The sequence below is a fragment of the Salvia miltiorrhiza genome, unplaced genomic scaffold (assembly GCF_028751815.1).
Source record: "Salvia miltiorrhiza cultivar Shanhuang (shh) unplaced genomic scaffold, IMPLAD_Smil_shh original_scaffold_273_2, whole genome shotgun sequence".
Lineage (NCBI taxonomy): Eukaryota > Viridiplantae > Streptophyta > Magnoliopsida > Lamiales > Lamiaceae > Salvia > Salvia miltiorrhiza.
Genome location: NW_026651515.1, coordinates 459,410 through 485,580, shown reverse-complemented (window position 1 = coordinate 485,580; position 26,171 = coordinate 459,410). Strand labels below are relative to the sequence as shown.

At 34.7% G+C, this 26,171-nt stretch overlaps 2 protein-coding genes across 10 annotated transcripts; one reads left to right on the top strand and one right to left on the bottom strand.

The window, feature by feature from the left end:
- Positions 1-4,804: 4,804 nt before the first annotated feature.
- LOC131003838 (uncharacterized) lies at positions 4,805-11,696 on the bottom strand. 9 transcript variants are annotated; one of them, XR_009094812.1, is made up of 5 exons: positions 11,187-11,689; positions 11,013-11,095; positions 7,291-7,360; positions 6,829-6,953; positions 4,805-5,054 (listed from the first exon to the last, which is right to left on the bottom strand). XR_009094812.1 is itself a non-coding variant. In XM_057930392.1 (4 exons), the coding sequence occupies exons 1-4, from the start codon at positions 11,282-11,284 to the stop codon at positions 7,202-7,204; spliced, it is 258 nt and encodes an 85-aa protein (XP_057786375.1). In that variant the 5' UTR covers positions 11,285-11,696; the 3' UTR covers positions 7,064-7,201. The 9 variants fall into 9 exon arrangements, 3 of the variants coding, with proteins under 3 accessions (XP_057786373.1, XP_057786374.1, XP_057786375.1); XR_009094809.1 differs by having other exon boundaries at positions 4,805-5,060; positions 11,187-11,684; XR_009094811.1 differs by lacking the exons at positions 11,013-11,095; positions 11,187-11,689 and adding an exon at positions 8,989-9,046 and having other exon boundaries at positions 4,805-5,060.
- Positions 11,697-24,502: 12,806 nt separating this feature from the next.
- On the top strand, positions 24,503-25,825 carry LOC131003832 (uncharacterized). Its single transcript, XM_057930384.1, has one exon. It carries the CDS (start codon positions 24,503-24,505, stop codon positions 25,823-25,825), a length of 1,323 nt encoding a protein of 440 aa, XP_057786367.1.
- Positions 25,826-26,171: the final 346 nt, after the last annotated feature.

The window sequence follows — 26,171 nt, the reverse complement described above, 5'->3', positions numbered from 1 at the left end:
ATTCAAATTATATCATATAAATTTATTTAGTATCTCAATTGGTAAATTTTCATAAAAAATCAATGTGTAATCCAACTTTTACAAATAAAAAAATTGTGCAAAATATCTTATTTTATGACAAAATTTAAATGAAGAATTATTTATTTAATCACAAGTATTTGTTTTTAAAAATAAAATTAAATAATTTTTTATTTAACCAAATAAAAGTGATCAATCATTCCACCAATTAAATGTGAAAATTTGGTTTGAAGAGTAAGAACATCCTTTTATATAGGTTTAATTTTGGTGAAATCACATAAAAAAAATCAATATGGGATGAAAAGATTTAGATAAATAAGAATGAATAAATATTCAAATGCAAAAATATGATGATGCAAAATATAAATTAATAATTGGTTGATAATTAGAATAAACCAAATATTAAAATCTTTGGAAAATTAGGATAAATAAAAATGCAAAAATATGATGATGCAACATAGGAGTATTCCACTTTTTTTATTATCTATGTGATGATATTAAGGATAATTTATTTGAAATTATTTTTTATGATCAAATTAAATTGAAGAATCTATTTATTTTAAATGCATCTCATCAAAAGTATCCTTTTATTTATGTTTTTTTCATGATGAAGTTCAATTTAAGATCAATGCAAGAATGATAAAATATCAACGTGGGAACGATGATAAGCTAATATATGCATGGAGATTAAGCCTTTTTTTAAGTGCAAAAATATATATGAAATAATTTAATTTGAAATACATGTCATATATGAGAATGTGTTAGATCAACACATTCTTACAAAACTTCATCAATTCTACACTTATTATGACCATAATGATATATCTTAGTATAATTTTCTTTATTTTATATGACGAAATTAAATTGAATAACTTATTTATTTAAAATACATTTAAGTATTATTTTATTTTATATGACCAAATTCAATGAAGAACCTATTTATTTTTAAAACATCTAGTATTATTTATTTAGGTTTGTAAATATTGAAATCTAATTACAATTTTTTTTAGAGTTTGAATTATGATGTTTAATATAAATTTAATGTGAAAAATTATTGCAACTATAAGAAATGTGAAAAACTATTTATTTGAAATACATATTATAAGTATTTCTTTATCTAGATTTTCCCATGATTAAATTTAATAGAATATCAATGTGGGAAAGCTAGATGAGCAAATGTACTCATGGAGATTGAGCCTTTTATTTAGGTAATGAATTGATGAAGTTTGGTATAAATTCAATGTGGGATGAATGAAAATAAATGTAAAAATGTCATATTGTGTAGAATGAGAATGAAGTAAATACTACATTGTGAGAGTGCCACATAGGAGAGAGAGTGATGGAAAATGCTCCAATATGCATATAAAAAGATTAATACGAGATTCAAATTATATCATATAAATTTATTTAGTATCTCAATTGGTAAATTTTCATAAAAAATCAATGTGTAATCCAACTTTTACAAATAAAAAAATTGTGCAAAATATCTTATTTTATGACAACATTTAAATGAAGAATTATTTATTTAATCACAAGTATTTGTTTTTAAAAATAAAATTAAATAATTTTTTATTTAACCAAATAAAATTGATCAATCATTCCACCAATTAAATGTGAAAATTTGGTTTGAAGAGTAAGAACATCCTTTTATATAGGTTTAATTTTGGTGAAATCACATAAAAAAAATCAATATGGGATGAAAAGATTTAGATAAATAAGAATGAATAAATATTCAAATGCAAAAATATGATGATGCAAAATATAAATTAATAATTGGTTGATAATTAGGATAAACCAAATATTAAAATCTTTGGAAAATTAGGATAAATAAAAATGCAAAAATATGATGATGCAACATAGGAGTATTCCACTTTTTTTATTATCTATGTGATGATATTAAAGATAATTTATTTGAAATTATTTTTTATGATCAAATTAAATTGAAGAATCTATTTATTTTAAATGCATCTCATCAAAAGTATCCTTTTATTTATGTTTTTTTCATGATGAAGTTCAATTTAAGATCAATGCAAGAATGATAAAATATCAACGTGGGAACGATGATAAGCTAATATATGCATGGAGATTAAGCCTTTTTTTAAGTGCAAAAATATATATGAAATAATTTAATTTGAAATACATGTCATATATGAGAATGTGTTAGATCAACACATTCTTACAAAACTTCATCAATTCTACACTTATTATGACCATAATGATATATCTTAGTATAATTTTCTTTATTTTATATGACGAAATTAAATTGAATAACTTATTTATTTAAAATACATATAAGTATTATTTTATTTTATATGACCAAATTCAATGAAGAACCTATTTATTTTTAAAACATCTAGTATTATTTATTTAGGTTTGTAAATATTGAAATCTAATTACAATTTTTTTTAGAGTTTGAATTATGATGTTTAATATAAATTTAATGTGAAAAATTATTGCAACTATAAGAAATGTGAAAAACTATTTATTTGAAATACATATTATAAGTATTTCTTTATCTAGATTTTCCCATGATTAAATTTAATAGAATATCAATGTGGGAAAGCTAGATGAGCAAATGTACTCATGGAGATTGAGCCTTTTATTTAGGTAATGAATTGATGAAGTTTGGTATAAATTCAATGTGGGATGAATGAAAATAAATGTAAAAATGTCATATTGTGTAGAATGAGAATGAAGTAAATACTACATTGTGAGAGTGCCACATAGGAGAGAGAGTGATGGAAAATGCTCCAATATGTATCATATTAAACTAGTGTATAACCCGTCGAAATTCGACGGGATTTTAAATTATGATTCAAATTATTTATATTATTTTTGTATAATATAATTATTTTTAAATTAATTAACTTGATGCTATAGAGTTCATATTACTCTTTCCGTCCCGTTTTAAATTATCCAAAATATTTAGACACGAATATTAAAAAATATATGATAAAAGGTGTGAAGTGGTGGTGGACAACAAAAAAAGTAGTGTTAAATGCCCAATTTTATTTCTAAATTTGATTTGATTAATTTGAAATAGGACAATCCAAAATATAAATTGGGTCATTTGATGTGGAACAAAGGGAGTATATTAATCTCAATTATATTCGTCAATTAAATGTTAACTTTTTGCTAGAATAATGAAATTATTATTTTGTAGTATAAATTTTGTACTCCCTCCGTCCCAAATTTCCTTTTTGGACGTCTCATTTATAATGTCATAATCCAAAAAAGAAAACATTTTACTCTCTCTCTCTCTCTCTCTCTCTCTCTCTCTCTCCATTTACTTTATCTCTCTCTTACTTTTTCACTACTCTATCTATCTCTCACTTCATTTACTTTATCTCCCTCGTACTTTATCTACATATTCTTAATTTGCGTGCTCATTTTTTTGGGACATTACTATTGGGACGGAGGGGGTACAATTTTTCTATATTGACAGATAAGAAAGATAAGAATTAATTTAAAATCTCATCTGTCATTTAAGCATCATCTCATCTCAACTCTGTAAGACAACTTAATCATTAAGAACTCGAAAAATGATATATGAGCAATCGTCTAGGCCCTGATGCTTTAAATATCATAACTCACTTCTATTCGTCATTTTCGTTATGAGCTTGAAAGACCAGGGCTGACTTGTGAGATTATATTAACTAACTTTCAAACATCATCTTATATGGAGTTTGAAAAAATATAACAAACTTTTGTGCATCATCACATTTGAAGCTTAAAATACCATAACTAAGTTTCAAGCATTATTCCATTTTGAGTTTGAAAAATAAAATTGACTCGTGACCATCATCTAGTTTGAAGTTTGAAGACCATAACTAAGTTTTAAGAATCATCTCATCTAATGCTTGAGAAAATTGATGTTAGATTCAAATTATATCATATCAATTTATTTAGTATTTCAATTGGTAAATTTTCATAAAATTAATTGAATATGGCTTATATTAAAAAGAAAAGAGAAAAGCCGTAGGGAACCCTTAAAAGCACAGAATATCAGACTAAGAGTCGAGCCTCGTTATTTTCATAAAAAAATCAATATTTTATCCATTTTTTTAAAATGTGTTATTTTATGATTAAATTAAAATGAAGAAATAATTTATTTAATGAAGGTATTTATTTTTCAAAATAAAATTATTATTTTTTATTTAATTAAATAAATTTGATCAACTTAAATTGACAAAGCAATTCAAATTGTATTAATCTCAATCACTTCACCAATTAAATGTGGGTATTTGGTTTGGAGAGTAAGAGCATCCTTTTATATAGGTTTTTATTTTGGTGAATTCTCATAAAAAAACAATACTTAAATAAATAAGAATGAATAGATATTTAAATGTTTGGAAAATTAGGATGGATAAAAATGCAAAAATATGACGATGGCACATAGGAGTATATATATGTGATGATTTTAATACATATTCTCATCCTAAACATATAATAACCAACTAATTTCTCGAATTTATTTAAATTTATAATATATATATATATATATATATATATATAATCAAATAAAATATATAAAGAAATAATTGGTCAATAATCTTGATAAAATTTCAAACTATAAGAACCTATTTATTTCAAATATATTTTTATTATTTTTTCAAAGTATCTTTTTATTTAAATTTATAAATGGTATACTTTAACAATAATTTTATTTAAACCTTGAATTGTGAGATTTAATAAATTCAATATATATGAGAATGTGTAAGATCAATTCAGGAAGGATAATTTATGTGAAATTATTTTTCATGAGTAAATTAAATAGAAGAATCTATTTGTTTTAAATGCTTCTCAAAAGTATCATTTTATTTATGTTTTTTTTTTCATGGCGAATTTCAATAAAGATCAATGTGACTATGTGAGAATGATAAAATATCAAGATGATAAGCTAATAACTATCTTGAAGCCCTTCCATGGCTCGATCATTCTCTTGCTCACCAATCTCATGAGAGGAATAAGACGATGATGCTCTGGTATCTTCTTCTTCAATACCATCAGAAAGAGCAACTCTAGCATCCCGATCCCTAAAACTGAGTGAAAGTTAATTTACAAATAGGTTCAAGAGGTAAATGTTGCTTCATATAATAATTCTCCCTCTTACATATGTTCTCAACACTTAGATAGATACATCATCACATATGTTGTAAGATCCAAACAATCGAAAAAATATGCATTTACAAATTAATACAGTCTTGTGTAAAGATACTGAGAGTTTTTATTAAAAAAATGGTCGACGATGGTGTCTTAGTGTCTATATGATCTGTTCAGAGCCTATAATCTCAAGTAAAGTTTCTCCAATCAATACAGTCTTGTGTAAAGCTACTGAAAGTTTTTATAAGAAAAATGGACGATAGTGTCTATATGATCTGTTTAGAGCCTATACTCTCAAATAGTTAATCTCAAGCAAAGCTTCTCCCTCTTCCAGAAGATGATTGAAATAGAACTCATATTTTTTCAGTTAGGGAGTAAGTTACCAGAAACTGTGTTAGGCTACTTACACGGGATTTTCCTCATAAAGGATCAAGAATATTTTTACAGAACTACAAAATGCAATCAATGATTTGAGAATCTCTTAATTCATAATGTTCAAATGAAAAAAATATAAATGTATTTTGAATAATTCATACTGAAACTGAACATCGTGATGTCTTAGATAATGCATCAGACAAAAAATTATCCTTATGTTATAATAATTGGGTTCTATAACCAACCAAAACCAACAGGCAATAATTCTATGCATTAGACTAAGACAACTGCAGAGTACATTTAATACATTCAACTGATCCTTTATTTTCTTAATACATGCTAGAGTCCAAGTAGAACTTATGGCAATCTACATAGGATCTCCATCATATTAGTGGGATTCACACTTAAGAATGATTAATCAATTCAACTCAGATAAATAACCAAAGCTCTCCAAACTCCGAGCTCATCCCCGAGATTTGGCTAACTTGTTTGTCTAGAATTTCAAATCATATTTCTTTTACATCCATTATTGTTTGGTGGTGTTGAGACTTGTGAGTTTGATCGATCTTGCCGTATTGACATTTATTCATATGATATTATTGGATGACATTTTTAGTTTAATCATGCAATTCGTGATTATTTTTCCATAAAAAGAGTCCACCAAGAATTTAAGGATATCACTCAGATTGTCAAAACAACAATTCACATTAAGAATAAGTTTCAGCATGGCGGGAAAAAAATTGAGTGGGAATATAAGCTAGATATAACCAATTAATTGCCAACCTCTTATTTTTTCATGTTATGTAATACTTTCTTGAGGACTTTCTGTTAACAGAAATGTCAATCCATTTTATTTACAATCAAATGAATAGTATTCTAATATGTCCTCCCTCCCCCACTCCCTAGAGAATCTATTATGGGATGGAGAAGATACATACAAAAGCAAAATAGAGAAGAATTTAATATAGTCTCAATTTCAAACTCAAATTCTATATAAGGTCTTTAGGAGAAGATACATGCAGAAGCAAAATGGATAAGAATTTAATATAATCGCAGTTTCAGACTTAAATTTTATATGCTTTAGCAACATATGATGAACCATGTCAAAGAGGCAAGACAGACGATCATATAGCATAAAAAATTCAAACTTTGGAGATCATATATATGTTGTTTAGTTTTGGAGTGAATAGGCATACTGCTCTTAAGACAATTCTAATCAATAGCAAAACTTGTTTGATTATGATACTTCACAAATATATGTCATGAAAACTAATACATGAATTGCTAATCAAATGAAACAATCAATTATATTTTGCCAGTTAAACGACTTACTTATCCGCAAGACGTTCCAGGAACATGCGGTAAGTAAGCTGTGGAGCAGCACCCGCTAATACGCCACCTATAAAATGTACTATTGACACTCTCTTGGATTTTCTTGGTCTCAATACCCATGCACCCTACAAAGTTCTCATATATTCTATTAGCAATCTGTCACAAAGTCTCCAAAAACTTTACAGAAACATAATATGAATTCGAAAGTAATATATATTATATATGAAACAGCCTCTTCAGTATAAGAATTCTTGACATCTCAAAATAAAATCACAACTGCAGATATGTGTGCAGAGCACACTAAAAAGGAACATAGATGAAGCATCTAAAACAAACTAAAAATAGAACCCATTCAGCTTTAGGTGGAGAATTTTCATAGAAGCATCACTCTGGCAAACAGTGTATCTGCTCAAGCCTCAAACCAAATTTGGAAGATGTAAGGTCAGTTGAAGTATAAGATACCTTGATTTCACTCTAATCGCCAGAACTACCCCAACCTTCTTGAGATTGCTTCACAGTTTCCGTAAGTGCTCTGTTAGTGAAGCACACAAAAAGCAACAATCAAACTAAATATTAGCGGATGTATATCAAACTGAAATATTCCTTCACCTTCCAACAATTATTGAGTTAAAAAAAATGGGCACACAATTGAAGAGGTCATTAAGTTATGATGGTTCCCTACAAATCAATCAGTTCAAAATTTATTGAGTTACTGAGTATGATCCCAACCTTTAGAAATAAAATACTAAAAAGTATACTCTAACATAACTGTTGTTTTTCATGCCTGCATACCAAATCACAGCCAACTCCATCTACTCATAAAAACAGTTTGATGTTTACATATTTCTATTGTTTCTCATAATTCTAGGACAACATTTTCTCTTTCTCACTGTGGAATACAAAGATATCAGCAGCAGAAAGACTGGGTTAGTCAATATATACTTGCTTTTCCATCTGTTTTTAATTTGGATTCCATGCAAAAGATTATGACATTGAAACCCCCTTTGACTGCTTTCCAGTACTTTATATGTTTGATTACCCATTTATTATAATCATAATCAGAATTATGTGTGGTAGATCAAATATAAGTTGTAGCAAGAATCATAGTTATTAATCGCGCATCGCGCACGATCGCGCAAACCTGTCCTAGGGTGATCGCGCATCGCGAATCGCGCGCTATTTGAATATATCGCGCAGAAATAGATAAAAACATAATATATATCATAATCATAGTAAAACCATGCATAATATGTCTAGTTAATAAAAGTCTATGGTCGTCCCATAGACTGCCGTTCCAAATTCTGAGTTGGAATGTCTAAAGACTCTTAAGTAATTAAGTATATAGAATAAAACTTAAGTTCAGACTGCCGTTCAAAATTCTGCACGAATAAAATTAAGAGAGAGAGAGGTAGACTGCCGTTCAAAATTCTGCACCCTAATAAAATATAACCCTAATTAAGCCTAATTAAGAAAAGCCCATAAAATATAACCCTAATTAAGCCTAATTAAGAAAAGCCCATGCAATAAAAGTGAGGCCCATGCATGCAATTGACTGATTTCAAGGCTTAAGTTCAATCGCGCGCGCTACCGGCGCGATGCGCGACCTGCGCGACCTGCGCGATGCGCGAATAGCGCGCGCTACCGGGAAGGAGCCAAGTTATAGCGGTGCGGCGCGATGGAGGTGCGCGACGCACCGCGACGCGCGATCGCGCGCGCTACCTGCGCGATTCATAACTATGGCAAGAATGATTTTTGCCCAATACACATGACATGATAAAACCAATTTCCCGATTATCTAAGAGGTTAAAATAAGTTAAATAACATTACAGTTTAGCTTATAGGGTCAAAGCAATCACCAAATTTCCAGATTTGATTTTTAAAACTTCCTTGCTCCTAGTTGCAAAATATTCCTATAAGATAGGTGCAACTTTCCAATCATGGCAAAATATCATCTTTTTAACTAAACTTATTAGCAAGTACATACTTGAGTTTACTTATTAGGAGAGAGAGCATGAAACTATAATAATTAGGATATGTTATTACCATGATACAGTTGATTTGTCATATCACTTTATAATATATATGCCTTTATAATATACAATTCAATCACTTTATAATATATCATTTTACGGATGAAATGTGGTCAGATGAAATGTTCACCTATTATACTGTCTAAATCACTACATAAACATACTGGAGTTCCTGGATCCCGAGCAGGAGAAGCACTGGTAAAGTTGTAACACCCCGATAATTTAGATTTATTTTATAAGTTTAATTAATAGTATTTTCTTGTATAGCTTATTTTTTTAAATAATTACATGATACATATAGATACGCACCATTAATTTTATCTAGACTATTATTATTATTATTATTATTAGTATTATTTTTGTTTCCTATTAGAACTAGAACTCTTTAAAGACTAGTATAAATATGAAATCAATTTACAAACCCTAGAGGAGACATAGAAACTCGAAGCCAACAGTAAATTTTAGTCGGGTTTTGGAGAGCTGTGGGGCGCAGGAAACGTGAGGAGCTGGAGTCAGATTTTCGCAGGAAATTAACTCCTGGCAGTTTCGGGAGAACGGCCATAACTTCCTCCACAGAACTCCGATTCAGGCGAAACAGGCGGCCACGGAAAGCTCTCTCGAAGACAAAGAAGTCGTATGTCTGGGCGAAATATGATTTGAGGACGTTTGAGGCTTCAAACGAAGGCTTGAAGCTGACTGGTCTGTTCAGCTGCGAGTTTGACGAAAACTTTAGAAATTTCAAGAGTTCATATAGGGATGCGTTGGTAGAAATCATCAAAGGGAGTTATCAATTTCAAGAATTAGGTGAGGGATTTTACGCTTTTTCATATAGTTATATATATTTTTATTTTCGCGCTTGATTACTTGTTTACGCGCATCTTATGACTATGTTATGTGCGATCATGGGACCTAAGCCATTGATCTAAGTTATGTGCGATCATGGGACCTAAGCCATTGATCTATGTTATGTGCGATCATGGGACCTAAGCCATTGATCTAAGTTATGTGCGATCATGGGACCTAAGCCATTGATCTATGCTATGTGCGATCATGGGACCTAAGCCATTGATCTATGTTATGTGCGATCATGGGACCTAAGCCATTGATCTATGTTATGTGTGATCATGGGACCTAAGCCATTGATCGATCATGGGACCTAAGCCATTGATTTATGTATGTGGTTGGTCATGGGACTTAAGCCATCGACTCAAACTATGATTATGTTTGTCAAGGGGCTCTAGTCTCTTGGCGTATGTTTGCAAGTATGATAATGTGATTTAATTATATATGTGACATATATGAATATTTTGTTATGTTCCTCACCGAGTATATTTTCAATATGCTCACCCCTTATTTTTTCAGTTTTGCAGTTTTAGAGTCGAGGTGGCCATGGAAGTCGAGAATGACTAGAGATTTAGTATTTCCATAGAAATTTAAGTTGAAACATGTTACTTTTTAGTTTATCATTTTATTTCATGTTACTACTTTAGTTTTGACAAGTTGATTTTAAATTGGTTTAAACTTTTATAATTCAAGAAATCTTATTTTTATATATTAGTTTTCAAAGATTTTATATTGAAAAGTTTATGAAAATTGGGGTGTTACAAAAGTTTCCCTCAACTACCTATAACAGAGAGTATCATAGAGCATCAAGATTAATGGCGAACCCTGAACTCAAATTGCATCATCTAAAGCATTAACCAGAAGCAACAAATAAAAAATCTCACCAAAAAGCCACAAGCTTTTTGTTGAGTATGATCCCAACTTAACTTACATGATGTGCTCTAGAAAAGAGGGCCAAACTTATTTTTCAGATCTTAACTGAACATGTTACTTGGGAATAAGATCTACAATTTATGCTCAAAGGAACTATAATATTCTTAGACATTTCATAGAACAGTTGGTGAGCAATAGCATATCCATGGTTAGTTTTTAAAATAAATTGAAGATTGAAGACCAAAAACACGACAAACATCACATATATGCGACCAAATTGAAAAAATCGAAACAAACATAACATTATCCAGAAACGAAAAAAACCAAAACCATGATCGAAATAAAATAACATTGAACCACACATGGCACTAAAGTTCAATGAGCCAATAAGTTCGAATATTCCCACAAAACTCAGAACCTCAAAGTTGAAAGATTTACCCGTTCTTGCTCCAAGGACGAAGAATGACCTGCAACTTTTCCCTCTCTCTGCAATTTCTAAAGCCCACTTGTAGAGGAATAGCCTGCCAAGAATTTATATAAAAAATCAAGGTGTATGAGTAGGATTAAATCCGCTGATTTGCCTTTCCAAATCTATCACTCCCAATTACTTACCTTGAATCATGGATCTGTAGTGTGGGGTGCAGCCATGGATGAAGCACCTCCCAAATTTGTTGCAGCCATGGATGAAGCACATCCCTAATTTGTGCCATGGAAATTGAAAGAGATAGACTGAATTTGCGCCAATTGTTTGAGATTGAGCGAGAGAGACTGAATCTCCCAATTACACAGCCAATTGTTTGAGATACTGAAGTTGCACCGATTGTTTGAGAAGGAGCGAGAGAGACTAAATCTCTCAATTACACAGCCGATTGTTTGAGATTTGTGGGAAGATTCTGCGCCAATTGTTTAAGAAGGAGCGAGAGAGACTAAATCTCTCAATTTCACAGCGGATTGTTTGAGATTTGTGGGAAGATTGATGGAAACTCATATTGTGAGAGAAATTGAGAGATGTAACGGCTGAGAAGATTATGGTGAGACAAATTGAGAGATGTAACGGCTGAAGCGATGTTTGTAAAATTGTGAGAAAAGATGTAAGGGTTGAAGCGAGGCGTTGTAAAATTGTGAGAAAAAAGCCTTTCAGATAGTATAAAATAAAGCCTTATGAGTGTGCCATGTAGGAGAGAGAAACAATATGGGGGCTGGAATGTGTATTGGTTTATATAATTGATAGATAATAGATAGATAACTTATTGGCTTTAAATTTATTTTTTATAATTTTTACATCAAATTAAAGATATCGTCATTATCTTTAATTTAACATCCATATTGAATATTTTTTTATAAATTAAAGTTGATGATTTTAAAAGAGAATAAAAACTATAAGAAGAAAAATAAAGTGAGAGAAATTTTGGTGGGAGTTTACGTTAGACTCCTCATTTATATTACTCCCTCCGTCCACGAAAGAACTTCCTATTTTTCTATTTCGGGACGTCCACGAAAGAACTTCCTACTTTTTCCTATTTTGGGACAATACCCCACCACTTAAAAAATACTCCCCTTTTAAGACAATTCCCACCACTCAAATAACATTAATTAAAACAACACAATAAATTATTAATACTTTTTCACAATTCCCAATACACTTTACAACTTTTTCTCCACTCTCAATACACTATACAACATTTTATTAAAACTCGTGCCACTCCCTCCTAGGAAGTTCTTTCATGGACGGAGGGAGTATATAATATAGATAGTGCAAACAATAATTGATAACCGTATGTATATACTAATTACACAATTTTCGCAACAGCTTTGGATGCTAATCTTTTTATTCTCATTTTAAACTTCTGAATTTGCTCCTTCCGGTCGAACTGCATCCCCATCTTCGCCTTCCAATCATTGGAAATTGATGAAATTTTTTTACAATTTCAGGGAGCTCAACAATAGAATTCTAATCCCTTTAAGAAGAGATAACCCCAAATAATCATTTCACTGCAAGAATGTAAAAGCCCTAAATATAAAGGGACGGGGCTAAGGAATCTCAACTTCGCTCCGATTCACCGCCTGAATCCATGTTATTTGATTTGGAAGCAAGCAGGAAAGAGAAAGTTTTGAATGCACGTCCGACGGAGCGACGGCGGCGGCATAACTCGTCCGACAGAGCGACAGCGATCTGGGTATGCACGAGCACGAGCACGAGAACTCCAGAATCAGGATTGGAAGATTTTGAATCTTCTGATTTTTTTTTTTTTATCACAAATATTGTTTTGAATGTTTCTTGAAATTTAAGTTTTGAAAATTGAAAATAGGAAATGCTCGATTTTTGATTTTGATGATTATTAAAATGAAAACATAAAAGGGCATTTTAGGTAGGGATGGATGTCAAAAAAAGCCCGAAACCGACGGGGCGATCCGAATAGATCGATAAAAAAGGTGGGTTAGGGCTGAAAATTTTTAGCCCAGAAAAAATTTAGCCCGAATGGACCGAACCGAAAATAGCCCGAGCCCGATAGGGTTGGCCTGAAAACCAAGTGGGTTGGCCCGATTAACCGAACACATTCTTAATAATTGATTTTTAAACTTTAATACTTTACTTTTTAATTCAATAATAACATTTTGATGCTTATAGAATATGTTTTGATTTTTTCCAACTGTTAATAACAAAAATCTATGATATAAAAGTCATAGAAAGATAGTCATTTATGTTAAATCTATATACAATTTTTATCAGAAACGAAATTAAAGTTAGATATTATGTAAATTTTTGTTAAAAAAAAGACTAATTTTTGTATCTAAAATAAAGCAAAATGTCTTGACTTAAAAAATACGACATATTTTTATTACAAGTATATGATTATCTATAAAAAAAATAAACATATAAAAAAATCGTAAAACTTGCGGGCCCGAACGGGCTAGCCCGAAACCGAGTGGGTTAGGGTTAGGGTCGAAAAATTTTAGCCGAAAAATAAAAAACCGACTAGCTCGAACCGAAAATTACCCGAAATCGAATGGGCTGGCCCGAAACCGATTGGGGTGACCCGATTGACATCCCTAATTTTAGGTAAGTGGGGTTATAATATATTTTTATTTTTGTGGTTAAAATTAATTTTTACTAAAGCAATATGGTTAATTTAATATTTGCCTCTTAAAATTAACTAGTGTACCTCCCGCGCGATGCGCGGTGATTATGATTTTAAACTCGCGTAAAATATGCCTATATATATTTTGTGATATTAATATAAACTAATAAAATGATACCAAAATTATTTTCTGCAAAGTGATCTAATATTTTAATATAATCAATGTAATTTATACAAAAATATAACATGCGTCTATATAATAGATATTGTATCACTTATATAGAGAGATTCTATAATTATACAAATTAAACCAGATTTATCGTATAAAATAAGATTTATATGAATTTGTTATATAACATTATGGATTTGGTGTGAAAATGATGAATTAAAAAAAAAAAAAAAACAACCTATGAAATTCAAACTCTAGACTAAAAATTCATTAAGCAAAACTATAATTTCACCAAAAATCTTCATGTATAATATAAGGGATGAAAATTGTTGCTATTAAGCATATTGGTCCTTGAGAGACTATATCTCAACACATATTTTTGAGATATTAATAAACACGTAAAGATATTTGAACTTAATTTAATACCTATCAAAGATAATTGTATAGATACAAAAAAATACATACATTAATAAAAAATAAAGAAATTGGAGAAGCCTCAATTGCAAAATTTAGAAAGATTCGATTTTTTATTTAAAAATGTTTAAAAGTGAGATCGAAATTACAAAATGAATATAAATTCATGATTTATTTTTTTATTTTTTTAGAACAATTGATTATAGTCCCTTCTTAAAAATGAACAATTAATTCTAATTTGAATTTTTAAAATTTTATGTTGTAACTTGTGCATAATTTTTTTCTATTTAACTTTTAATTTAATTAACTTTCAACATATTTAGAAAACTTAACTACATAATAAGTAATCACTAATTTTCCTGTTTTGGTTAGTTTACTGTTTACTCCACGTTATTTATTTGTTGCTAGATTTTAATCTATAATTATTTTAATATTATTTAATTTATATAAATGATTAATGACTTCAATAAAAGTAGATACACTCATTATTTAAAGAACTTTAACCATATATATATGTGTATTCAAAACAATTAATGAAATAAACCATATATATATAATACTTGTTTTCAAATGAAGAGTGAAAAAAGGAAGAAAGAGAAATAAAATAAATAAATAAATATAAACCTGCACGTCTCATTTTCTCTTAAAATCATGGGCATTACATTAATAAATAAAATTACAAAATTAGCCTAATTTTTTCCAATTCCAATTATATCCTTGCAATTTAATTAAATTACATTTACTTTGCTTTTTATATATATAAAGATGATAAGTGACGAATCCATTTTATTCACAACTGTTCATAAGCGAAAATTGGGGAAGAAAGTCGGAAAGGAAATGGAAGAGACTACATAAGGATTCTTGTGAACATTTTATATATTCATTTTTACATAAATCATATAGTACTTTTGACTATAATTTGCAATGCGAGTTCAATTACAACTATAGAAAAATTAAACCACATGCATATAAGAATACAACACCACTTAAAAGTGAGAACACTGCACGCATACAAAAATACAACATCATCTTAAAGTGAAAAACATCACAATACACAGACGAAATTTAACCCAAGACCTCTTACAAATAAAAGTCTTTGAATGCCTCGGCCGGAAGAGATTACCTAGGAAAAAAAACAAGTAAAAAAATTAAGAAGTAAAAGTGAATATATAAGAATTAAATTTTGACTTCTATATTATTTAAATACAAATTATACATCATATCATGAAATTAAATATAAACTATGCAGAATTAGTAATCAAGATAATCCAAACTACATCATATTCAAATCAATAACCAAGCTAATATAAATGAGATCATATTCAAATAAGATCAAAATACAATATATTTATCGATGAGACTTAAACTTAAACTAATAATCTCTTAGAGTGCGTTTTGTTTGTGAAATTTTCATTGAAAAATAATAGATAAAAAAAGATGAGAAAATATCATATTTTTTCTCTTTTTTTTATCATATGTTTACTAGAGATGAAAAAAAATTATTGCATACTAGATTTTTCATATAAACTTGTTTATTTTGTTAGAAATGGCTGGATGAATTATTAAATTTATCATATTACTCTCATTATATAAATTGCTAGCCTCTCTCAAAGGTAAAAGTGAAAAATTAAAAAACTTAAATTTTTGAAAAATATTTCACATCACTACCCAAAGATAATATTAACCAACACTAAAGGAAAAATTAGTTGCTCGAAAAAATATTCCACACAGTTCAGAGAAAATTTTCTATCATAATAAATACATAAAAATAATAAAAAAAATGATAAAAATATATGTAATCTCTCATTTTTCATGAAAGTAAACAACCCTTACAAAAAAAAAATACTTCAATTTTACTGCTTGAATTTATCGGCTAAAATTACCGTTATGAAATCATGTACATTGATCAATTTTTGAAACATACTTCCTGAAAAGCTATTTTTCAACATGCATTAAAAAAAATCAGGGAAATACATCCCGACACAGTACTATTAATCTATGGGTGGTTCGATGTCATAAAATAAACCATTTTTTTTAATCTTCACAAAATTAAACCTAAGAACATCTTTAGTGGCGGCTTTAGCGGCCGAATCGAATCGGGCCGCTAAAGTCGCCCACGCGCTGAAATGCCAGGAGAGGTTCAAAGCAGAAGGAGGGAGAAAGTCGGGCGTGGAGCCCGGTTAAAACAAAGATGAGTTTTAAAATGTATGCAACGATCATTTTCGAATAAAAAAAAAAAAAAATCCTTTTGCAGATAGTCGTTCAACGGTATTCTTGCAATTTTTTTTATTATTCTTGTTTCCTTATTGGGTTAAGTACCAATTTCTCCCTTATCGATAGCGTCCCTATCGCATATAGCACCCTATAGTCAGGGTAAGTGCTGCTAACTACCTCAACGTGGCAAAATCGAAGCAAATTTCCCCTGCTACTTAACGGACGTTAACGTCGTTAGAAAAAAAAATATTTTTTTTTATTTTTATTTATGGTGGGGCCCATCTCTCTCTCTCTCAAAATTCGTCTGTCCCCTCCTCTAAATCTGCTGTCGCGGCCTTCCTCCGGTGTAGGACCGTCGACCGCCATCGATAACTCCTCCTCCAACACCCTCTTCTCCTCCCGCCGCCCTTCCTCTGCCTCCGCCGCAATTAAAGCCCTCTTCTCCTCCAGCTCCAAACGCAGCAGCTTCCCCCTTCCTCTCCCGCCCCTGAAACCCTCCAAATTCGCCATCTCCTTCCTCCCTCAAACACACATGCTACAGTTGAGTTTGGCCGGAAAATTTTCACCACCAAGATGAGAGGATGATGAGACATTATTGAAGGAATATTAAATTGAATTAATACTCTAATGCCCGATGATCGTTTCTTGGATTATTATTAATTCATCATACAACGATTAATCCCTAACATGCTCCTATGAATTTAACAGCTGCACGTTGGTGTTAGGAATACTTACTTGAAAAGTGTATGCAGAGGCTGTCGATGATCGAATCGAATGACTCCAGTTCTGATCTTCTGAACTGTATCTCGCTCAGCTTTCACCGTTGGATGGACAACGAACTATGAAAGTCCCAAGCCAGAAATCTCCCACACGTGTTCCTGCGCCTCTCACAGCTATCAAAAACCCTAATTTTATCAGTGTGTGTTTCCTGAGAGCTGACAGCTGTATTTTATAATAAAACACAGAGAGAGGGGGCGCCAATATGGTGGGGGGCGATTTCTAGCTCTTCTAGGGCTAGGAGACTTTGGGCCAGTCCAGGGACCAGATACAAGGAATAAAGATGGGCCTCAAATAAATTAATTATCTATGGTCAGCCCAGACCATAATTAATTTATAAATATTAGTTCATTCCACTAGAGAACCAATATTGACTTAACCCTTTATTGCCGGTGATGAGTCGGGGCTTGTATTTAGACTTATTAAATCCCCGTATTTAAAATATCCGACATCCATTAATTAATTAGAGCTCTGACAGCTTAAATTAATTAATCTCTTCGTAATCCTTAAGCAGTACCACTCAAACCTTATTATTGCGCCTGAACTTAATCAACCTGCAGGGTTTAGCGCAATAAACATTATTGAGTTCCTTAAGGGGATGTCATTATCCTATATCAGATACGAGTACTAATACAAATAATCAAATATCATATATTAACCGCTATCACCCAAGATACAGAGTACTCAAGTTACTATATAACTCTCACTCATAGTAAATCAAAGTGATACAACGAATTAACATATATATTCAAAATCTTATTAGTATTAAGATTTTATTAAGTCTCCGAGATCTTGATTCTTCACTTAAGTCAGATAGAAGAATACATCTCACTGTGCTCCTATCAATACGTTATGACGTACCAGTATAGACAAGTAGTCAAGACAAACTACTTGCATCTATACCGCAGCCTAAACCGATGACTCGTCCTAAAGTCATCTCGGCTGTGATCATATTATATCTCTTAAGGTTAATCCAATTATATGGTCTTCTGTGATCTACAACAAACCATATAATCTACGTATATAGAGATAAAGAACATACATATGCAATCATGAACACAAACAGATAGGAGATTAAAACAGTGAACACAGGAATCATTGTATACAAGCATAAAAAGTTCTTGCTTTCAGTATACAAGAGGTAGTTCCAGAACCTTACAGCCTCTTTAGCAGCTTCAGAAGCAGCTACATACTCGGCTTCCATAGTGGAGTCTGCAATGCATTTCTGCTTTGCACTCCGCCATGATACGGCTCCACCTCCCAAGGTAAACACATATACAGAGGTAGATCTCTTCTCATCCCGGGCAGCCTGGAAATCCGAATCTGTATAACCCAAAGGAGTTAGACTGTCTGATTGGTAAACTAGCCTATAATCTCGAGTCCTTTTAAGGTACTTGAGAATATGCTTTACCGCAGTCCAGTGTCCTGGTCCAGGGTTTGACTGATATCTTGCAACCATGCCAACGACATAGCAAATATCAGGTCTCGTGCAAAGCATTGCATACATGAGGCTACCTACAGCGGAAGCATATGGTACCTTCCTCATTTCCTCAACCTCACTAGGCGACTTAGGACACATGTCCTTAGACAGGGGAATGCCATGTCTGAAAGGTAGCAAGCCTTTCTTGACAGTTTGCATGTTAAAATGAGCAATCACAGTATCAATGTAGGACGCTTGAGACAAGCTCAACATCCTTTTTTGGCGATCACGAACAACCTTGATCCCCAGGATGTACGCTGCATCTCCTAAGTCCTTCATTTGAAACTGTTCGGATAACCACTTCTTTATGTCTGATAATAGCTCAACATTGTTGCCAATGAGGAGGATATCATATACATAAAGTGCAAGGAAAACCACGTCGCCATTGGCATCTAAACGGTACACGCAATTTTCGTTTTCACAACGAGTAAATCCATAGGATTTAATAACCTCGTCAAAACGTTTGTTCCATGACCTCGAAGCTTGCGTAAGTCCACAAATGGACTTCTTCAGCTTCCACACAAGATGCTCTTCGCCCTTTTTCACAAACCCTTCGGGTTGCTGCATATAAATGTCCCTTCCTTCTTCAAGGAAACCGTTTAGAAAAGCGGTTTTGACATCCATTTGCCAAATCTCAAGGTTCATGTGGGCTACTATGGGAAGGAGTATTCGGATAGACTTAAGCATGGCAACCGGCGAAAAGGTTTCATCATAATCTATACCCTGTTCCTGGGTATATCCTTTTTCCACCAGTCTAGCTTTAAAAGCTGCGACTTCGCCATCCGAATCTCGCTTTCTCTTGTATACCCACCTACTACCTATAGATAAAAAGCCATCAGGCAGTTCAGTTTTCTCGTATACATCCATAGCTGTCATGGATTCCATTTCAGAAACCATGGCGTCGTACCATGAATCTACATCTAGATCTTCCATCGCTTGTCTAAAGTTATCAGGGTTGATATCCTTTTGTTCATCAACAGGAAGAAGATCCGAAGACTCTCCCAAGAACATAAATCGATCGGGTTGAACTACAACCCTCCCACTACGACGAAGCGGTGGTGGTACAACTGTGACAATGGTTTGTGCAGTATCCTGTGGTGCATTCACTTGCACACTTGGCTGGGGTGATGGAATCGCCTGTCCATTGCCTTCGATTTCTTGAAGGACAATCTCGGACTTAGACTTGTGTTTATCTATATAATCCTGTTCCAAGAATCGTGCGTTGGTGCTAACAACCACTTTCTAATCCTTAGGATTATAAAAATAACCACCTTTCGTTCCCTTAGGATACCCTACAAACAACATTACTTCACATCTAGGTTCCAGTTTCTTCGCTTCCTTGTCTAGCACGTATGCAGGACAACCCCATATCCTTATATGGCTTAAGCTGGGCTGGCGCCCAGACCATAACTCGATAGGAACTTTAGGAACCGATTTGGACGGTACTAGATTTAGCAAGTAAGCCGTTGTTTCCAAGGTATATCCCCAAAACGAAATAGGCAACGATGCATAACTCATCATCGATCGTACCATTTCGAAAAGAGTTCTATTTCTTCTCTCCGCTACACCGTTCTGTTGGGGAGTACCCGGTGCAGTCAATTGGGATGTAATCCCTGAATCTGACAAGTATTGCAAAAATTCGTTTTCGAGGTATTCGCCACCGCGATCAGACCGCAATGACTTGATAGATTTACCCAATCTCTTCTCCACTTCCGCCTTGAATTCTTTGAATTTCTCAAAGCATTCAGACTTGCGTTGAAGTAGGTAAACGTACCCATATCTTGAGTAATCGTCAATGAAAGTGACGAAGTACTCATACCCTCCACGAGCTTTTGTGGACATCGGTCCACACAAGTCAGAATGAATCAATTCTAACACGTGCGAGGCCCTATTCCCCTTAGCCTTAAAAGGCATTGCCGTCATCTTTCCTTCTATACAGGATTCGCAGGTTCTAAATGGAACAGCTTGAAAGTCTTTCAAGACTCCATTTGATACGAGCCTTTGGATCTTATTTAGATTGATGTGGCCTAATCTTAGGTGCCATGCATGTGTATATTGTTCATGAGAAAAATGTTTCCTCTTATTCGGATTAGGACAGATTTGTGATGTAGATGCAACATGGACAGAATTTTTAATTGGACATGTAATAGTGTAGAGAGAGTTGTTCAAAATTCCGGAGCAAATAGTCATGTTATTTTTCATGATAGAGACACCTCTATCAAAAGTAACAGAATATCCATCCAAAAATAATTTTGAAACAGAAATTATGTTCCGCCGAAAATTCGGCACATATAAAATATCTCTCAAAACTAAAATGTCATCACCAAAACATAAAGATAAATCTCCAATAGCAACAGCTGCGACCTTCGACGCATTGCCCATGGAGATGGTGATCTCGTCACTTTCCAGACTCCTTGTCGGCTTGAAGCCCTGCAAGGTGTAACAAACATGGTCAGTTGCCCCCGTATCCACTACCCAAGAATGAGTAGAAAACGAAGCTAAACATGTTTCAGTTACTAGAACTTGTGACGTACCTTGTCCCTTTGCCTTGAGCACTGATGAGCTCAGGTTTGTGCTCTGTTTTTGTGTGTGTTTTAAGTCTAGATCGAGTCTTTTTCCTTGTGTTTGTGTCGTTTGGTCGCCTGGGAGGGCGTATTTCAATGGCAGGGACCAGCTTGAGGAAGGAGGCCAAAATGCCAGAAAAACAGAGTGCCAGAGGATTCACAAAGGCCAAAGGAATCAAAGCTGCCAGAGGATACAAAAGGGCCAGAGTAATCAAAGCCGCCAGCGGAGTCGACTTTGCCAGAGAAATCGAGCCGCCAGAGGATTCAAAGTGCCAGAGCAGCGGAGTCGACTTTGTCAGAGAAATCGAGCTGCCAGAGGGTTCACAAAGAGCCAGAGCGGAGGTCATTCCTCTGAACGTCAGAGCAGCGAAGTCGGCAGTGTCAGAGGAATCATCCGAGTAGAGGAATCCCCCGAGCAGCGGAATCATCTGAGCAGAAGAATCCTCCGAGCACTCCAGGGGTCGAAAGCGCTGTCACCTCTCGTGAAAGAGGTATGTGCCGGAAGCAAAGGGATTTTTGGAAGCAAAACCACCCCTTATGCCCATAAGTACCGCACGAGAGCTGGCAAGCAAGAGAAGGAAGGAAGGCAAGAGAAGACGAAGTCACAACAGACGAGCGAGGAAGGATTGCAAGTGGGAGTCCGAAAAGGGCGGAAGGCGACAGCTATCCAAAAGAGACCGATAAGGCCAAACCACAGCCTTATCCAAAAGGAAACATATCTTCATGAAGATTAGGTCTGAAAAAGGATACACATCTCCATGCTTGCATGGATCCGGCCGCAAGTCATGGGCTGGGCCTTCGAACCCTAGTTACTCCTATAAATACCCGAAGAGCTTCACAAGCCAAGTGTGCTGAAATTCCGTCCTGTTGTGCATTGTTTGAGAGTGAAGCTAGCCCAGGCTGTGGGCATTTTCTCATACTTTACTGTTTATGTTTTCCACGGCACTTTCGGCCGTAGGTACCTTCATTTTCATTTAAGTAATTTTAATTCCAGTAATGTTTTCCTTTATATCTTTTGCTTGTGTTATTAACGTTATGGTTGGCTAAGTTTATATTCTGATTTGGGGAAGATAATCTAAGCATGAATAAATAAACTCGAGAGGTCTAATTTGAGCATAACAACTATATGAGCATATTCTCGATACACTAGGTTTGATTCCCATAAGGCTATAATAACTTGGTTAATTAATTGATCACTAGTTAACTAGGGAGTTTTGATCACAAGTAATAATTTGGGCATAAGGCGAGTTGCCATCGACCTCCAAAATAGTACAACTGGTGTTGGAGCCGTGACTGCTATGAAATATCGGTGTAAGAGTCAAGTGGGTCTATCTAATTCTTAAAGCATTCTGGGCAAAACACAACCAGCGATAGGCCATCGTAGAGAGCGTGGATGTTGTCCGGGGTAGTTGATTTCCATTAGCTGACCCTTCTAAGGGATCATAAATTGAAAGGATAGATTGGGCAGGGTATTTATTGTGTACGTGACAAGTGACAATAGGGGCACAACAGTTCTTATGCCTATAACCACTGATATGCGAATAGAGTGATTAATCTTTGCACCAATGATCGAGTGTTAATTCATGTTTAGTAATTCGAACCCAAGTCAGAATTAGTTTGTTATTTGATTTATCTCCTTTGTTATTTCAGTTTAGATTGGATACCCGTTCTGCCCATAACCACGTTTTGGTCAGAACACTACAGAAAACAAAACCCTTTTAGTGACATCCTTGCAGGAGAAGTTACTGCTCAGTTCCCTGTGGATTCGACTCTGGACTTACCGCTAGCTAGTCTGGTTGTGGGAACAAGATTATTTATTTGCACAAAGCTCAAACGACAGCTTCGTCAAATTGGCGCCGTTGCCGGGGAACTGAGAGCGCTAGTAATTTCTTTTGTAATTTTGTGTGAGTTTTGCCTTCACGTTTGTGTATGCGTCGTACCAGGAGTGCAGGTAACGAAGATCTTTTGTACCATGAGGATATTGAAAGACTTGCTCGAGAGAACAACGCTGCTAGATGCAGGGCAGAACAAGAGACACAGGCAAGAGAGAGACAGTTAGAAGCAGAGAGACAAATAGAAGCGGAGAGAGAGATGGCAGAAAATCCGGAAGGGCAGAATGAAAACGCCAACAAGACTCTCCGAGACATGATGTTTCCGAACAACTTGAACCTCCAGCCATCAGCTATAGTACTGTCGGAGATCAATGGAAATTGGGAGCTGAAGCATACTCTGATCCAGATTTTGCCCAAATACAGTGATATTTCCGGCCCTCAAAGACATCTCCAAGACTTTGAGATGGCATGTGGAACGGTGCGCACCGCTAGCCAAACACTTGGCGAATACATCCGACTCCTTACTTTTCCGTTCTCTCTGTTAGAAGGAGCGAGGGAGTGGTTGTATGATTTACCCGAAGGAAGCATTCGGACCTGGCAGGAGTTGCAGAGCAAGTTTTTGGAAAAGTACTTCCCAGCTGCCCGGATTCAAAATCTGAGGACTCGAATAAGTAATATAAAGATGGGATCGGCAGAAGTCCTATATGAGTACTGGGGAAGGTTCAAGCAGATGCTGGCCAAATGCCCACAACACCAAATACCGGATCATGATCTTATTCGGTATTTCGTGGGAGGACTCCGAAGGCAAGATAGGCAATGGTTACACGCTGCATGTGGAGGATCAATCTTAAACAAATCTGCAGCGGAAGCTTTCAAGCTCATAGCCAACATGGCAGAGGAATCGAGAGATGAGGAAGGGACTATAGTCAGAACTACTCCGGTGCCGGCTCCTACTGCCCAAGACGATAAGTTGGACAAGCTTTGCAACATGTTCGAGAAGTTTATGACGAACCAAGGAGCACCCAATCAAGGAATTCCCAACATTAGGAGGCATGCCAGCTCTGCATGGCAACTTCACATGCAACCGATGAATGTCCACAACTTTTCGAAGATGAAGAGCTTAATGCTATTGGACAACAGCCATGAGGAAACAATGGAGGGCAAAACCAGAAACCTTTTGAGCCCTACAGACAGCAGTACAACAATCAAGGATGGAGGCAACATGAGAACCTTAGGTATGGCAACAACAATTTTTTGGGGCCAAACCAATGGCAGACGAGTAACCCACCACAATACTCGCAACAACCTCAACAGGCAAGAGGATCCTCCCTATCAGTGCTCGTGCATCAAATGGCTCAGCAACAAGTGAAGTTCCAGAGTGAGACCGAAAAGTTCATAATGGAGACAAGAGGAGGAATGCAGAATGTGAACTCCCAACTATCACATCTTGCCCAAGCAGTCGCCAGACTAGAAAGCAAACAAGGGACACTCCCGTCCCAAGTGGAGGTGAAGAAGGTGAATGCCATGACGCTCAGAGGAGGAAAGGAGTTGCCCGAAGTTGTGAAAGAGAAAAACCAAGAAAAGCTGGAGATCAACGAGCAAGTCGGAATGGGATCAGCAGATGAGGAAGAATTTACCCGAGAGAAAGAGGCAAAGCGGAAGGCGACAGAGAAGGGAAAAGAGAAATCAAGCCAGACCGAGCCCATACTTCCTTTCCCAGGCAGAGCAGCCAAGGAACAAGAAAAGGAAGAGCTAACCGAACTGGTCAAAATCTTCAAGAAGGTGGAGGTCAATATGCCCCTTTTGGTCGCATTACGCTCTATGCCCAGATGTGCGAAATTTCTCAAGGAACTCTGCACTAGGAAAGTCAAATACACTGATGATGCGAAATTTCAAGTGGAAGAGTCTGTATCCGCGGTTTTACAACGAGATATGCCCATAAAGTGTGGAGATCCTGGCATGTTCTACATTCCATGTGTGATAGGAACCATGAAAGTGGAGAAGGCGATGCTCGATTTAGGGGCATCCATCAACGTTATGCCCTTATCCATGTACCAGGACCTGGAGATAGGACCGCTGAAGCCCACCCGAGTGGTGATCCAACTGGAAGATCGATCAAGTGTCTACCCAGAGGGGATATTGGAAGACGTGCTGGTCAAAGTGGAGGAACTCATCTTTCCAGCGGATTTCTACATCCTCGACATGGGGAAGTCAAAAGCACGAGATCCAGTAATGCTTTTGGGCAGACCATTTCTAAAGACTGCCAGGACTCGCATAGATTGTGATAAGGGGAAGCTAACATGTCAGTTTGAAGGGGAAACGGTGACCTTCGACATATACAATGCCATGAAGCATCCAGCCGATACAGAGATGGTGACAAGTGTCGACATGATCGAGAAGGTTGTTGAGGAGGCTTTGCCCATAACAGCATTCAAGGAGCTATATGACATAATAATCCAGAATGGCATAACCGAGGAGGACTTGCAAGAGGAGCAATTGCAAGAGGCGGTGAAGGTACTTAATGCATGGAGCGAAGAGGTCAACTACACTGAGGCGCTGAAAATCCCAACCTTGAAGGAGGAAGACCGAATGGTGCCTTCGATCCAAAGGGCACCCAAGCTCGAGCTGAAGTCTTTGCCCAAACACCTAAAGTATATCTTCCTGGGCGAGGATGACACTTTGCCCGTAATCATCAACTCAGAGTTGACACTTGAAGACTAGAACAGAGTCAAGATGACTTTGGGGAAGTACAAGGAAGCAATTGGATGGACCCTAGCCGACATTAAGGGCATAAGCCCTACCGTATGCATGCACCGCATATTACTAGCACTACTACAAAATTACACATACATAACACTTCATAGATAACGGTTTTTTTAAAAAACCGTTATGTATGAGCGCATTTTTAGAATAGATAACGGTTTTGCAGAACTCCGTTATCTATGTAGTGTTATCCATAGGCATAGATAACGGTATGATGTAATACGTTATAAATAAGCGTTATCTATTAGTTTCATACATAACGGTTGATTTAACTGTTATCTATGAGCATCTAAAAATTGTTATG